The sequence below is a fragment of the Brassica rapa genome, chromosome A07 (assembly GCF_000309985.2).
Source record: "Brassica rapa cultivar Chiifu-401-42 chromosome A07, CAAS_Brap_v3.01, whole genome shotgun sequence".
Taxonomy (NCBI): Eukaryota; Viridiplantae; Streptophyta; class Magnoliopsida; order Brassicales; family Brassicaceae; genus Brassica; species Brassica rapa.
The window spans coordinates 26,907,592-26,920,572 of record NC_024801.2 but is presented as its reverse complement, the minus strand read 5'-3'; the positions used below and the strand labels follow the sequence as shown (position 1 = coordinate 26,920,572).

General features: G+C 35.8%; 3 protein-coding genes across 5 annotated transcripts; 1 reads left to right on the top strand and 2 right to left on the bottom strand.

Moving 5' to 3' along the window:
- Positions 1-3,807: 3,807 nt before the first annotated feature.
- On the top strand, positions 3,808-6,084 carry LOC103848899. Its single transcript, XM_033276050.1, has one exon. The coding sequence runs from the start codon at positions 3,808-3,810 to the stop codon at positions 6,082-6,084; it is 2,277 nt and encodes a 758-aa protein (XP_033131941.1).
- Positions 6,085-6,475: 391 nt separating this feature from the next.
- On the bottom strand, positions 6,476-7,005 carry LOC117126865 (uncharacterized protein At4g04775-like). The gene is made up of 2 exons (XM_033276049.1): positions 6,850-7,005; positions 6,476-6,778 (listed from the first exon to the last, which is right to left on the bottom strand). The coding sequence occupies exons 1-2, from the start codon at positions 7,003-7,005 to the stop codon at positions 6,476-6,478; spliced, it is 459 nt and encodes a 152-aa protein (XP_033131940.1).
- A 324-nt stretch (positions 7,006-7,329) lies between these two features.
- On the bottom strand, positions 7,330-12,880 carry LOC117126584. 3 transcript variants are annotated; one of them, XR_004449232.1, is made up of 3 exons: positions 10,135-12,880; positions 8,569-10,044; positions 7,330-8,485 (listed from the first exon to the last, which is right to left on the bottom strand). XR_004449232.1 is itself a non-coding variant. In XM_033274981.1 (3 exons), exons 2-3 carry the CDS (start codon positions 10,987-10,989, stop codon positions 9,256-9,258), a joined length of 1,644 nt encoding a protein of 547 aa, XP_033130872.1. In that variant the 5' UTR covers positions 10,990-10,991; positions 11,310-12,880; the 3' UTR covers positions 7,330-9,255. The 3 variants fall into 3 exon arrangements, 2 of the variants coding, with proteins under 2 accessions (XP_033130872.1, XP_033130871.1); XM_033274981.1 differs by having other exon boundaries at positions 7,330-10,044; positions 10,135-10,991; positions 11,310-12,880; XM_033274980.1 differs by having other exon boundaries at positions 7,330-10,044.
- Between the last annotated feature and the right edge of the window lie 101 nt (positions 12,881-12,981).

The window sequence follows — 12,981 nt, the reverse complement described above, 5'->3', positions numbered from 1 at the left end:
TTAAATGAGACTTTCAACTTATATTATTTTTTAATTATTTGTATCATGTCATAACAAAAGTTTTAAATCATAGATCCCAAAATTTGAATGTGAAACTTTTAACAGTTTTAGTAATTTATACTCGTTTTTAAAAATTCAAAATATAATATATATATATATATAATTTTTAATTTTTATTATATGGTTACTATGATTGTTTAATTTATTTTAATAGCTTAAAATTAAACAAATATATATATTATAATACATACTTATTTTTATCAAATCTTTATTATTCAAAATCATTAATTGTCATATATACTTTAGCCACATTAGGCAATTCCGTAATCTTATTTAAGAAAATAATGAAGCACATTAATAATGTATTTATTATGGTTTAATAAAAAGTTTATTATATATTTAGATGAACCAACCTATTTCTCTAAGGATTTTAAGAATCATTTTAGTGATGACACATGGATACAAAAAAAATGTTGCAATGCTTCTCAAATAATATATAGGGGATTTCTAACTCACTCTTATATTAAAATCAAATCTATTTCAACCCAATTATATTTCTTCTTTTAAAATACATTATTGATGGCCTAAATAAGACATGTAATTTAATACCTACAATTATATTTAGAAATACTGGTGTTGCCTCTTGATAATATGTAAATAAATAATAATTATATTTAGATATCAGCCGTGCAATGGAAAAAAATATAGTGAAAGGAGATTCAAGACCTCAAGGGTCATGGATTGTGAGAAGTTTCTTCGCCCAATATCATTGCATGTTTTGAATAGATTTGGGACTAAAGCTGCCAATACAGAGAGAGAGAATTCGGTAGTGACTGAAACAAAAGCTCAAAAGGCCATTAGGCAATCCCCAGTTTCCAAGACAGATAGTGTAAGACACAGTTGATCAAAAAAAAAAAAAAAGTGTAAGACACACTTGTGACACAACTTTGTCTTCGTTTTCATCATCAGCTTCTACTACTACTTCTGTAGCCTTTTCGTTTAATTATTAACTTGATTGACAAGACAATGATCTATATCTTATACCATCATTGCTTTCAATTTGTTTCTTGTAATAATTGCTTTTGAAAGGTTTATCCCAAAATGATTAGTGCGTTGATTACGAATGAATCATGTATCATTTTCTGGATGTTTACTCCCAAAACCGTTTACTAGGTTTTGGAGTACAAAAACACATTGAATGCCCCTCACCGTTCATGACACTAAAGGTGTGATTGTAAAATACTTTTAGGGCATCTCCAATCTTATTTTATTTTTCATTCTAAAATATAGTTTAGAGTAAAAATACTTTAATGATACAATATTTTTCACTCTATAATAGAGTGAAAAATAAGTTTACTCCAAATATAAAGTAACATGTTTTTTTTTTGTTCATCACTCTATTTTATACTCTAAAAATAGAGTACACTATTAGAGTAAAATATTAGAGTGGAAAAAGTATTTAGCTAAGTTGCGCTGCATCAAATCCAATCAAGATAAAAATATATAAGTTGAACTAGAGTAATTGTTTTTGTATGAATCTCTTCGGAATTTTGAAGACGATGTTATTATACTAAAGAACCGGATGGTAACATGCAGAACAACTGTAAAATAAATACGGTACAATTTTAATAATAATAAAAACACATAGATATATACATATATGTAAATATGTAAATATTTTTGTTACTATTAATTGCAGTGCGGTACAATTTGTAACATTTAGGGTCTAAATGATATTAGTTTTTGGTTAGTAGAAATAAACCATAAGAAAAAAAAAGTATATTAGAAATAAACCATTTTTTTCTTGGCCAATATCATTATGTAAAGTTTCTAAAGTAAACTATTTATATTTAAATTTTTGAATGACAGTACCCCCGTTTTATTTAAAATTTGTATGTTTTAATTTTTTTCTATTTAAAAAGTTAAATTTTATATAGTTTAATTAATGTATAATTTAACTAATGTAGTTTAATCGAAAACTAAATATATTTAAATGAAAAACTATGAGTGGAAATTTTTTATTATAAAACAAAAAAAAATAATAAGAAAATAAAGTATGTGTACAATCTTAAAAATGTATGATAATTTTAAAACTCAATCTTTCAAATACATAAGAAATATTATATAAATATGATTTTCTTAACCGTATTATACTTGTTATCCCCTCAAGTTGCATATGATTTTCAAATTGCTTAAGACAAACTTTTTAAACAGCAATTAACTTTCAAGCAACAAGTGAAAAGTAGCATATGATGCAAATTGTACCATTGGAAGTGCAATTCCAAAATTCTTTCCAAAATACGACCCCAGCTTCTACAGTTCTACTACCTAATCATGTTTCTCTTTCTTATAATTAGTTTCACAAATTTATTAATTCGCATTCATCTAGAAGCTAGTCTAAAGTTCATTCAGACATTCACCATAGATCATTAATAATAACTGTCTTACATTATGCTCCTAAGTGTATTGTCATGTTATATCCGAAAATGCCCAAAGTTCATATATTCCCCCCTACATAATGAAAATTTTCTAATTGCTAAGAAAAGCTCCTTTTCTGCTGAAGAGAACAAAACCTTTATTCCCCAAAGTTCACAAGTTTGGGCATTTTCAGCGAATCAGAGAAAAGATGCTTCTCTTCTTCATCACATATTGACATATCCCTTGGTTCAAGACAGTACCGGTGGCTCTGATTGTGTAAACCGTCCAATCCAGTTGAACCGGTTAAAAGTATTAATTAACCAAAAATAACACGTGAAAGCATATATTTATGTTGTTAGGTATGTATAGCGTTTACTTTCTTAAATTTAATGCATCAAGATCAAATCCAAAAGAGAATACACAACATCATATAAAATGAGAAATTCGCTGCGCCATTTAGGAAAGGGCCTTTATACCAATATGCCGCATATATGTAGAACATTGGTCCCCAAGTGTATATGTGTGTCTATGTCAACCCCGAGTGTATGGATTTCTCAACAAATCAAAGGCCCTTTGTTGGTAAAGCTCCTCTTGATATTTAATCGTATAAAATAGAAAAAATTGCCAAAACGGAATAGAAAAACAAGTACATTGTCCCTTTGCCATAAATCTCTTTTTGGTCAGATTTGGACTTAGGTACCCCTGATGAACTTTGAAAAATCATATCAATTATTTTAAGAATCCTAAAAATATGGAAAAATATACAAAATGTATATAAACAAGAGACAAACATATGAAAAATACTTTGGTTGACTAAATAATTGTGGAACACAATTTCATATTTTGGTCTACCGATGGCAGAAAACATAATCTAGTGTCTACGAGGATGTAGATTGCATATTCGGTTAACTACATAAATATCTGCAAACACCAGAAATTTAAATCGACCATTTGTTATAATTCTAGCATGATAGAATTGAACGACTACTCTTTCTTTTATTTCTGAACTACGGTAGACATGGTAGAAGTAAACGACTACCATAACTTTTATTTCTGAACTACGGTAGATTTGATTTACTATTATTTCCTGATATAACTACAGAGGCCAAATGACAAAATCTGCCATGTTTACGAGTCTGCCATAATATTATTCCATAATCTACCACATTCCTTTATTCTTCGGACAACGTAATGTACGTTCTACGAATTTCGAATTGTATAGTTTCCTTAAATATCTCCATAATCTGGTAAGAGAATATCTTCTAAATCTATTTTCCTTAAATTTCGTGTATTCCAAGTAAATTTTTTTAAAAAAAATCGTGGTCTTCTTCTTGGTGAGAGGATTTTGATATTTTTCATCCAAAAATTTTGAATTTCTTGTTGAAGAAGATGCATATCTATGCTTCTTGTGGGTTGTGGAAATTTGATCCCCTTAAAGGATGGGGATTTGCGGTTGATACGAACAAACGAGGTAGAGTATTGTACATGGAATTGACAAGTTCCTTTGAAGACCTAAGCCGTATGGTTTTAGAAGATTTTGGAATTGACCAAAACCTTGTCGAGCTTGAGTTAAGCTACTTACCTATGGAGTTAATCGGTTCAATAGACTGTCCTCCAGTTATCATTGAGAGTGATCGGCAAGTCAAAAATTTTCTTACTTATGTACGTGGAAAAACTTCTACAAGGTTGTGTGTGTCTACTTCACCTATCAGTGGAAACAACAGCAACATTGGGGTTGATAATGAGAAATCTAGCTCGCCTATCAGAGAACAAGGTGAACCTTCCTCGTTTCCACCTCGAGCTGACAGTGTTCGTTCATCTGAATCAAGCAAGGATGTTGAAGATAATTCCAACTCAAACGCCAATAAAGAAGATGATGTTCTCGCCATTAAAGCAAAAGAAGACGATAATGGAAAAAGTGTTCGGTTTTCTTTGGTGGATGTTGTGAAGAGGGGTGAAACGTTTCAAAACAAAACCATGTTGAAAGCAACTATGGAAATGTCGGCAATGACGCATAATTTCGATTACAAAGTTGTGAAATCTGACAGAAACCTTTGGTACATCCGATGCAAATACAACCCTTGCAAATGGAGTGTTCGAGCTGAGGGGTTATCAGGTTCCACATATTTCATCATCAAAAAATATGTGGCGGATCATACATGCGCTGCGTCGAGTATGAATAATGGTGGTCGGACAGCTTCTGCAAAGACAATTGGCAGTCTAATAATGCATAGGTATGATGGTGTGAAAGAAGGTCCCAAAACAAATGATGTCATACAGATTATGAGGATGGAACATGGATGTGAGATATCTAAGTCCTTAGCATGGGATGCTCGGGAGTTTGCAATTAGCATGGTTAGAGGTATTCCAGAGAAGAGTTTTGGAAAAATTCCAAAGTACTTGCACATGCTGAGAGAAGCTAATCCAGGAACACATACGTTTTATGAAACCGATGTTGATGGTAGATTCAGATTTCTCTTCGTTTCGTTTGGCCAATCAGTACGAGGTTTTCAGACAGCCATGCGACAAGTTCTTGTGGTAGATGGGACATTTTTGAAGAGCAAATACAAAGGGGTCTTACTTGCTGCGACCGCTTTAGATGGAAACTCTAACTTGTATCCTGTTGCGTTTGCGGTTGTGGACTCAGAAAATGATCGTTCATGGGATTGGTTTATGAGACAGCTAAAGGTTGTTATTGCGGACGAGCATTCTCTAGCTTTTGTGTCAGACAGAAATGCCTCACTTTGTAAGGCAATAGAGAATGTGTATCCTCTTTCTCATCATGGAATTTGCATCCACCATTTGTTGAATAATGTGGTCACACATTACAGAGGAAAGGGACTGGCTGGATTAATTGCAAAAGCTTCTAAAGCTTATAGAGTCATTGATTTTCAGAAGCGATTCCAAGCTGTCTGCAATATTAGTCCAGCTATTGGAAAATATTTAACAGATGCAGATGTTACAAAGTGGGCTCGCTGTCAGTTTCCAGGATTCAGGTATGACATCAGAACGACTAACCCAGCTGAATCAATAAACTCTGCTTTGCGCACACCAAGAGAGTATCCAGTCATTCCTTTGTTGGATAGCATCAGAGAAATGCTGACCCGTTGGTTCTTCGAACGGCGCACACGAAGCAGGAAGCACACAAAACCATTAACTATTGCCATCGAGAAAAAGATAGACAGGCGGATTAATAAGGGTAAAACGTTTCTGGTTCAGCCAGTTGATGAGTACCGTTTTTTGGTTCGCGGAGATACAATCGACTGCCTGGTTGATTTGGATAGAAGAACCTGCTCATGTGGGAAATACGACCTACTGAAAATCCCATGTAGACACGCAATCAAGGCTGGTTTAACAGTTGGTCGAGCCCCATCCTCACTAACGGATGAAATGTACACGACTTCCACTTGGAGAACAGCTTATGAAGAAACTATCAATCCAATAGGTGTTCCGGAGGATAGTTGGGTTGTTCCAGATGATGTCTGGAATGCTAATGTGGAACCTCCTGAATCAAGAAGAGGAGCAGGAAGGAGAAGAAAGCGCAGATACGAGACGGTCGAAGACAAACTTCGTTCATCGCAAGGAGCTGAAGAAAAGAAGAGGCGCAGATGCAGTCGATGTGGCGAAGAGAATCATAACAGAGCTACATGCGACAGAGTGATTTAGTCAGTTCGTTGTTTTGGATTTTTCTTGCTTTTGATTAGCTTGTTTTCATTATGGTGTTGGTTACTTGATTTACTCGTTTTGCTTGGTTTTGGATTTTTTTGTTCTTGGTTATGGATATTAGACATCGTGTTATCTCTCTTGTATTTTTACTAGCTTCGTGAACAACATGAAGGAGAAGAAAATTGTGAACTGAAGCTACTAGCTTTGAAACAACATGAAGGAGAAGAAAAGTATTAGATTGTGAACTGAAGCTGATAATAGTCAGCAACCGAGAGTCAACAAGAAGCCATCAAGTGTATTATAGGCGATCATAATGAAAACAATAATGCAATCTTAAGCTATTTTGAACCCATCAAACTCAAACGACAAGCAACCAATCACTGAAACTTGATCAGACAGTAAGAGAAGTCCATATTCCCACGATTGCTCCCACAACAACCATAGCAACCGTCGTAATCTTTAGCTTCTGTTTCATATCCTGTGCAACTCTAGCAATCTCCAAGTTCACCTTCTCTTTGAACTTTTCTGACATCTCAGCTTCAACTCTAACAATTTCGGACTTCACTTTTTCCATAACCCTTTCTTCAAACTTTGTAATCTCTTGAGCAACTCTCTCATGTTTCGCATCTACCATCCGTATCTCGTCAATCAAAGCTTCATCAATCCATTTAAATAGATGATTCTCAGTTTTTCTCTATAGCAAAAGAAACCAAAAATCAGTCAGTATGGTGTTATGTGGAACACAAAATTGAAACATGGACTTACATCTCTTGCGATTTGACATCTGTAGAATCGTCGATACCTATTCTCCGCCGTCGATGAACCAAAAGTGGTTATACCCTCGCCACACCAACATCTTGTGGGCACACCATGATTAGAGATGCGAGGAAAACGAGCAGAAGAAGTCGTCGAACTGGTCATTGTTAATTCGTTTCGAGGCTCACAGGAATCGCAGACAAAGAACCCTAATCCCCTTTTCTCTCAAATTTATTTTTCTTAGGTTTCGACAACTGAAAAGAAAATCACGTCTTTGGGGGTGTGTGGATCCGGGTTCAGGGTCGGGTTTTAATAACTTTCGGGTGGGCCTACTGGGTATAAACCATAAACGGTTAATACTCTATAACCCTTATATTGACTGGTAAAATACTACACCCTAATACACAAAAATCGACATTTGACAATTGTAAGAAGACAAATTTTGAAAATACGAATTTCTATAACTCCAACTTAAAATCGTCTTTTGAATATACTTAATTTTTATTTTTTAAAACAAAAAATTATTTTTCTTTCTTTATGTGATTTAGGGTATTGTATTTGAAACCTATCTATACTAAAGTTTTTGATATAACTTCAAGCTAATTTAGGGTGTAGGGTATGAATCATAGTTAATGTAGGATTTAGGGTATGAATCATAGCTAATAAACGGTTTAGTGTATGAATCATAGCTAATAAACGGTTTAGGGTATGAATCAAAGTTACTTTAGGTTCTAGAGTATGAATCGGAGCTGATTTAGGGTTTACGGTATTTTAGGGTTTAGAGTATATAATGACACCCTATGTGATTTATTTCCTTAAAGTAATTCATGAAACAGTAAAATAGTAGAAAAACCAATAATTCCATAACAATAAGAGTAATGTAAGAATCAATTAACCATGTCTTAAACCCAAAGAAGAAACAAACTTGAAATCTAAGAGGATCAAGCTAAAAATCATGAAGTCAACCGAGGTCAACAGGTTTCACCGGAGCACGTTTTGGAGGCTTAAATGTAGACATCCGAGATTGCAAGACCGCATCATTTGCTGCTTCCCAAAGATCAAAAGCTATCTTGTGTCGGGCTTCTTTGATGTTCTCGTCGTTCACCAATGAGAAATCTAATCCAAGTAGATGGCACTCTATGAACTTCAATGAATAAGCACCACAATCATTACCACTCATGTTTAGGCCGCGCATGGGGACATATGAAACAGTATACTGTTTCACATTGAAATCTTTCTTCCTCTCTGGCGACTGGACTGCCTTGACGATTCGTGGAATGAGGACGGCAAAAGCTTCGATGACCCTGTTGTTCTTCTTACCCCCACAATCGAAGACATCAATTGTCCGGTTCACAAGATTGACGCAAATAGAGATCCAGTGGATTTGGTTAACACATATAGGGATGTAGAGACGATCGACATCAACGCTCCATACTGAACCTGTGCTTCCATGATATGGAAGCTCGCCTCTTCCATACTCGAGAAAATTGTCGTCGATTTTGTACCCTCTCCTGTTTCCATCAAACTTCCCATAGGCCGTGATAATCTGATTACTGAACATACAGTTCAAAAATGCGACTCGGTCTGGACTCCACCGACGCAATGTGGTTTTCTCCCGAAACAAATACATCATGGCGTCCATGTCCTGAAAAAGACAATACAATTTTGTTTAGGAATGAGAACCAACAACAAAAAGCAATCTGCAAAATATTTCAGAGCTAAACTCACAAAGTTCTTCAACCAAATATTAGGCCCAATAATCCGCGAGGCTAACTCTGCATCAAATGTAGATGGCCCAATCTGAAGTACTCTGTAAAAAGAAAGCATTGCTGTGATGTTAGTGAAGAGGTAGATTTGAGGAAAAATAAATAAAACAATTCAAATAACTTACGTGGGATTCAATGTCCATTCAGTTAGTTTGGCCCATTTCTCTTCTGGAAGGAAAACTAGCTCGTAGTCTTTCGCTTTGCAACGAACTTCTAGATCATCACTATCAACCAAGAATGGTGTTTTGAAGATCTGTGGCCGAAACGAAGTCATTGGCGTAGTGAAATCAGAAGGTCCTTCGGACTGCTTGTCTTGAGATGGATCAAAACCGTCAACATTTGACTCTTGTGTAAGGTTACCCATTGTCTTCTGTAAGTACTCTTGGGTCCCTATATTCACATCTAAGGTGCTAAATAAGCTGCCAAACACATCAGACAAATCTGCATCCTGGTTATAAAACACAAAACATGACATTAATATTTTTAAAAGAAAGATTCCATCCAAAACATCATCCTTACATAATTATTACACACAGCAAAGACAACATCATCCTTAAAATAATATTACAAACCGCAAACCGAGTACATGAAAAAGAAAAGCAACCAAAGACATGAAAATATAACAGCAACCGAAGACATGAAAAATGATCTACTTCTTGTTTACCTTTGTCTGAGACCTTGTCTTCGCAGCATTCGCAGGCCCACCATTGTGAGCAGTCGCAGAAGCTCGACTGCGATAAGGAGCAGAAGCCGCACTGCGAGAAGGAGCAAGACCACGAGTAGAAACTGATGCAGGAGCTTCGGTAGAAGCCCGAGTAGGAGCAGGAGGACGACCAGAAACCGAAGCCGGAGCAGTGGCAGCAGCAGCAGCAGCAGAAGGAGTCCAAAACGGATCAGTACCACGAGTCTGAGTATTAGCAGGCGCACCACCCTGAGTCTGAGATGAAAGGATCTTCTCCTCTAATTTGGTAAAGCGGTCTTCAATAATCTCGCGTACCTCGAGGCCTAAGGCAGTAAAAGAAGAGTTAAACATACTCTGGATATAGGACTTCATTTCCTCTTCAAGATCTCTATATTTCTCGGTTGATCTTTGGCAAAGTAACCTCTTCTTCCTCGACTCCGCACCAGTATCCCGAAACCTGTTCTTCCTCTTCTTAGTAGGAGACACACGGGTGCTTTCTATTTCTTCTTCAATTTCAGTTTCACTTGTCTCTACAGCCGCTTCCTCATCTGAACCATCTTCCTCAGAACTGTACTGAAATGGTTTCACTGTTTCCTTATAAGCCCAAACATGCTTACTCCAGTCATACTTGTTTCGCTGCATGTCAATGATTAGATCAACTCTTTCATCCTTCATCTCACAGGCTCGAACAAACTCGGCATCAGTAATCACGTCTTTGAAATTTCCAGATGTAGAAATGGATGGAAACACATCTCCCTACAAAAAAAAAATTTAAAACAGGTTAAAGACACACCAATTTAAGAACTATGCACATCAATAACATCAATTAAAGGAAACAGAACTTACGGTGGAAGCAAAATTAGACTCTATGGTAATAATATCCTCATAGGAAATCTTAGCAGATCCTTTCCAATTCCTGCACCTCATGGTAGTCACGCCTTCTCTCAGTTTCTGACCCAAAAGAGACCCAATGTCCGGAACAGCTTCCATCAACCAAATCTGAAGTGCATACGAGAATCCATCTACGACATAACTGTTTTGCGTCTTCACTTTATCCCTAGCGTTGATAATGGAACTCACCAGCATATCAAAAGAGTGAAGACCCCACGGATATTTCCTCATCTTCTCGAAGTTCATCACGAGCTTGATGTACTTGTATGGGATCCACACCTTCTCATCCTTCGCCATAAGAATACCAGCAATCACACACAAATAGACCAACCGCAGCCTATCAACACGAGACCATGTATTACACAACTTCACATGAACCTTCCTGATTTGCTGAACCGAAATATTTTTCTGTCTCCTTAGCAACTTACTCCAAAACCCTCCATCATATGCCCAGTCATCAATCTCCAAGTCGGGCTCGTCTTTGTATTTCAAACCTGTGATGGCATAGAATTCTTGCATTGAAAATCTGAGAGGCCTCCTAGCATAATGGAACCACAACTCATAACGCTTTGCGGACAGAAGCTGCTTGCAAACGAAGGTGTGGATCGCTCTTGCCGAAAACTGAAGCTTGTGTACATGAATGGCCACAATCTGAGCAAATAGCGGATCCTCCGACACTTCTTTGTACTCGTCTGGACAGTACTTCGCCACCTTCGCAAGTATGGAAGTTCGACAACTGTTGTTGACCTTCTCAACTTGTGTTTCAGTTCCCTCTTTGAATAAGCATTTAGGCAACTGATCAATTGTCATACCTATAAACAATGCAAGAAACACAATCACTACAGTCAATATTTATAAACGCATGCATCATAATATAATTCACAAGATAAAACAAGAGAATTAACCAAAGCTCAAAAAAGTAGGAAATTTTGATAAGAAACACAATCACTAGAGATCGGTTGCTACAAAAACAAATTAACCAAAGCTCAAAAAAGTAGGAAATTTTGATAAGATTGAAGCCTAAATAATAATTCACAGAAAAAAGAATCGAAACTTATGACATTCAAAATCGATCTTAAACAAGCTCAAGTAAGAGATACAAAGACATGCAAAAAAATTCATAAACAAACCTGAGGAGAATCGATTGGTTTGCTTGAAACTATGGCTGAGAGAGTGAGAGCGGAGCGGTGAGGCACGAGTTCAGTTATCGGCGAGGTACGAGCTTCAGCGGTCTTCGGCGACTTAATTGAGAACGAGTCGCGAAGTGAGACGAGGTCTCTGAGACTTCGATTAAGAAGAAGAAGAACACCGGCGGAGTATTACCGGCCAAAACGACACCGGCGACGGCGAGATCCCCTTCAAATCGTCCTTTCTCTCTGTCGCCAAAGGAGGAGAGAGCAATTAGGGTTCGTCGAGCTTGGGGGAAATTTTGGTCGATTTTCCCCTTTTGTATTTTTTTTTTAATAATTAAATTAATTAAAAATAATAATAATATTTTTTTAACATAATTAAATTAACAAAAACGTTTAAAAGATTAGATTAGGGGTTTAATTGGGTTTACAGAAAACATTATGACATTAGGACAACTTATAATTCATATTATGGCAAAGGGACAATCTACTTGTCTTTTTATTCCATATTTCCAATTTTCCCTATAAAATATTGTTAGCGGGGTGAAGATATATTCGCCAAAAACGGTAGTGCTTGTACAGTATAACCGGAAACCAATAATTTACAAATAGCATTAGCTTTTATGTTACAAATGTTGAGAGAATACACGGAAACCAATAATTTACAAATAGCATTAGCTTTTATGTTACAAATGTTGAGAGAATATATTTTAATTCTGGCAGAATCGATTCTGCATAAAACTTGTATAAACTATAACATGGCTTTTGTAACTAAGAAAAATTATTGAAATAAATTGGATATCTCGCGGATCAAACTCGTAAAGTTCTTAAAATCTGTAAAAGTTATGAAAAACAAATGGAAACACTTGAAAATGTGTATCAACTATAGTATAATATTAAGTAAGATACACATTTGCTATTCGATTTATCTCTAGCAAAAGCTTTGTTATGTAGCTGTGGACATTAGCATACGATCAGCGATAGTGATCAATATATATATTTCGTTCTTTGTTTTGTTATCGTCACACGATTAGTAATCGCGATCAAATAGTTGTTGATTCATCATCTCATTTCAGTGTTTGGCCATTGATAGAGGACAAGATATGTCAAAGTCGCTAGAACTTTCAGAGTTTCTAAACTAACGACAGATTATTTGTTCCAATAAAGATCTAAGTGTGTGATATTCGAGCGTTTCCACTATGATTTTATTTATGATTAGCCATTGTTAACAACTAAAACTGTAAGACTATCCGAATTTTTTCACATATTCCGAAATTAATTCTAGCTTATTATCAAATCAACGATTTTCATAAGGTATAGTTTAAACAAAAAAAATACAAGAGAGAAGATAAGGGTAAAGTCAGAGAGGTCTGCAAAACCAAAGGTAAATAACACACAACGTGGGGACCCTGAAGCACAGCAGAAGAAGGTCTACAAGAAGAGTGAGTGTCGACAAAGACAAGAAAAGGAGCGTTGACTATTAGATTGAAGCCAAAATAGAAGGGGCAGATTTGTCTCTTTTGGAAAGGACACAGACAATCTTTTATACGGGCCATTTAATAACTAGGCCCTACTTAATAAGCCCATTAACTCCCTTCTTTGTCTTTTTAAGTTTTTTAAATATATTTTCCATTTTCCTCATCACGTGACGATGAGAAGGAAACGTCGTCGG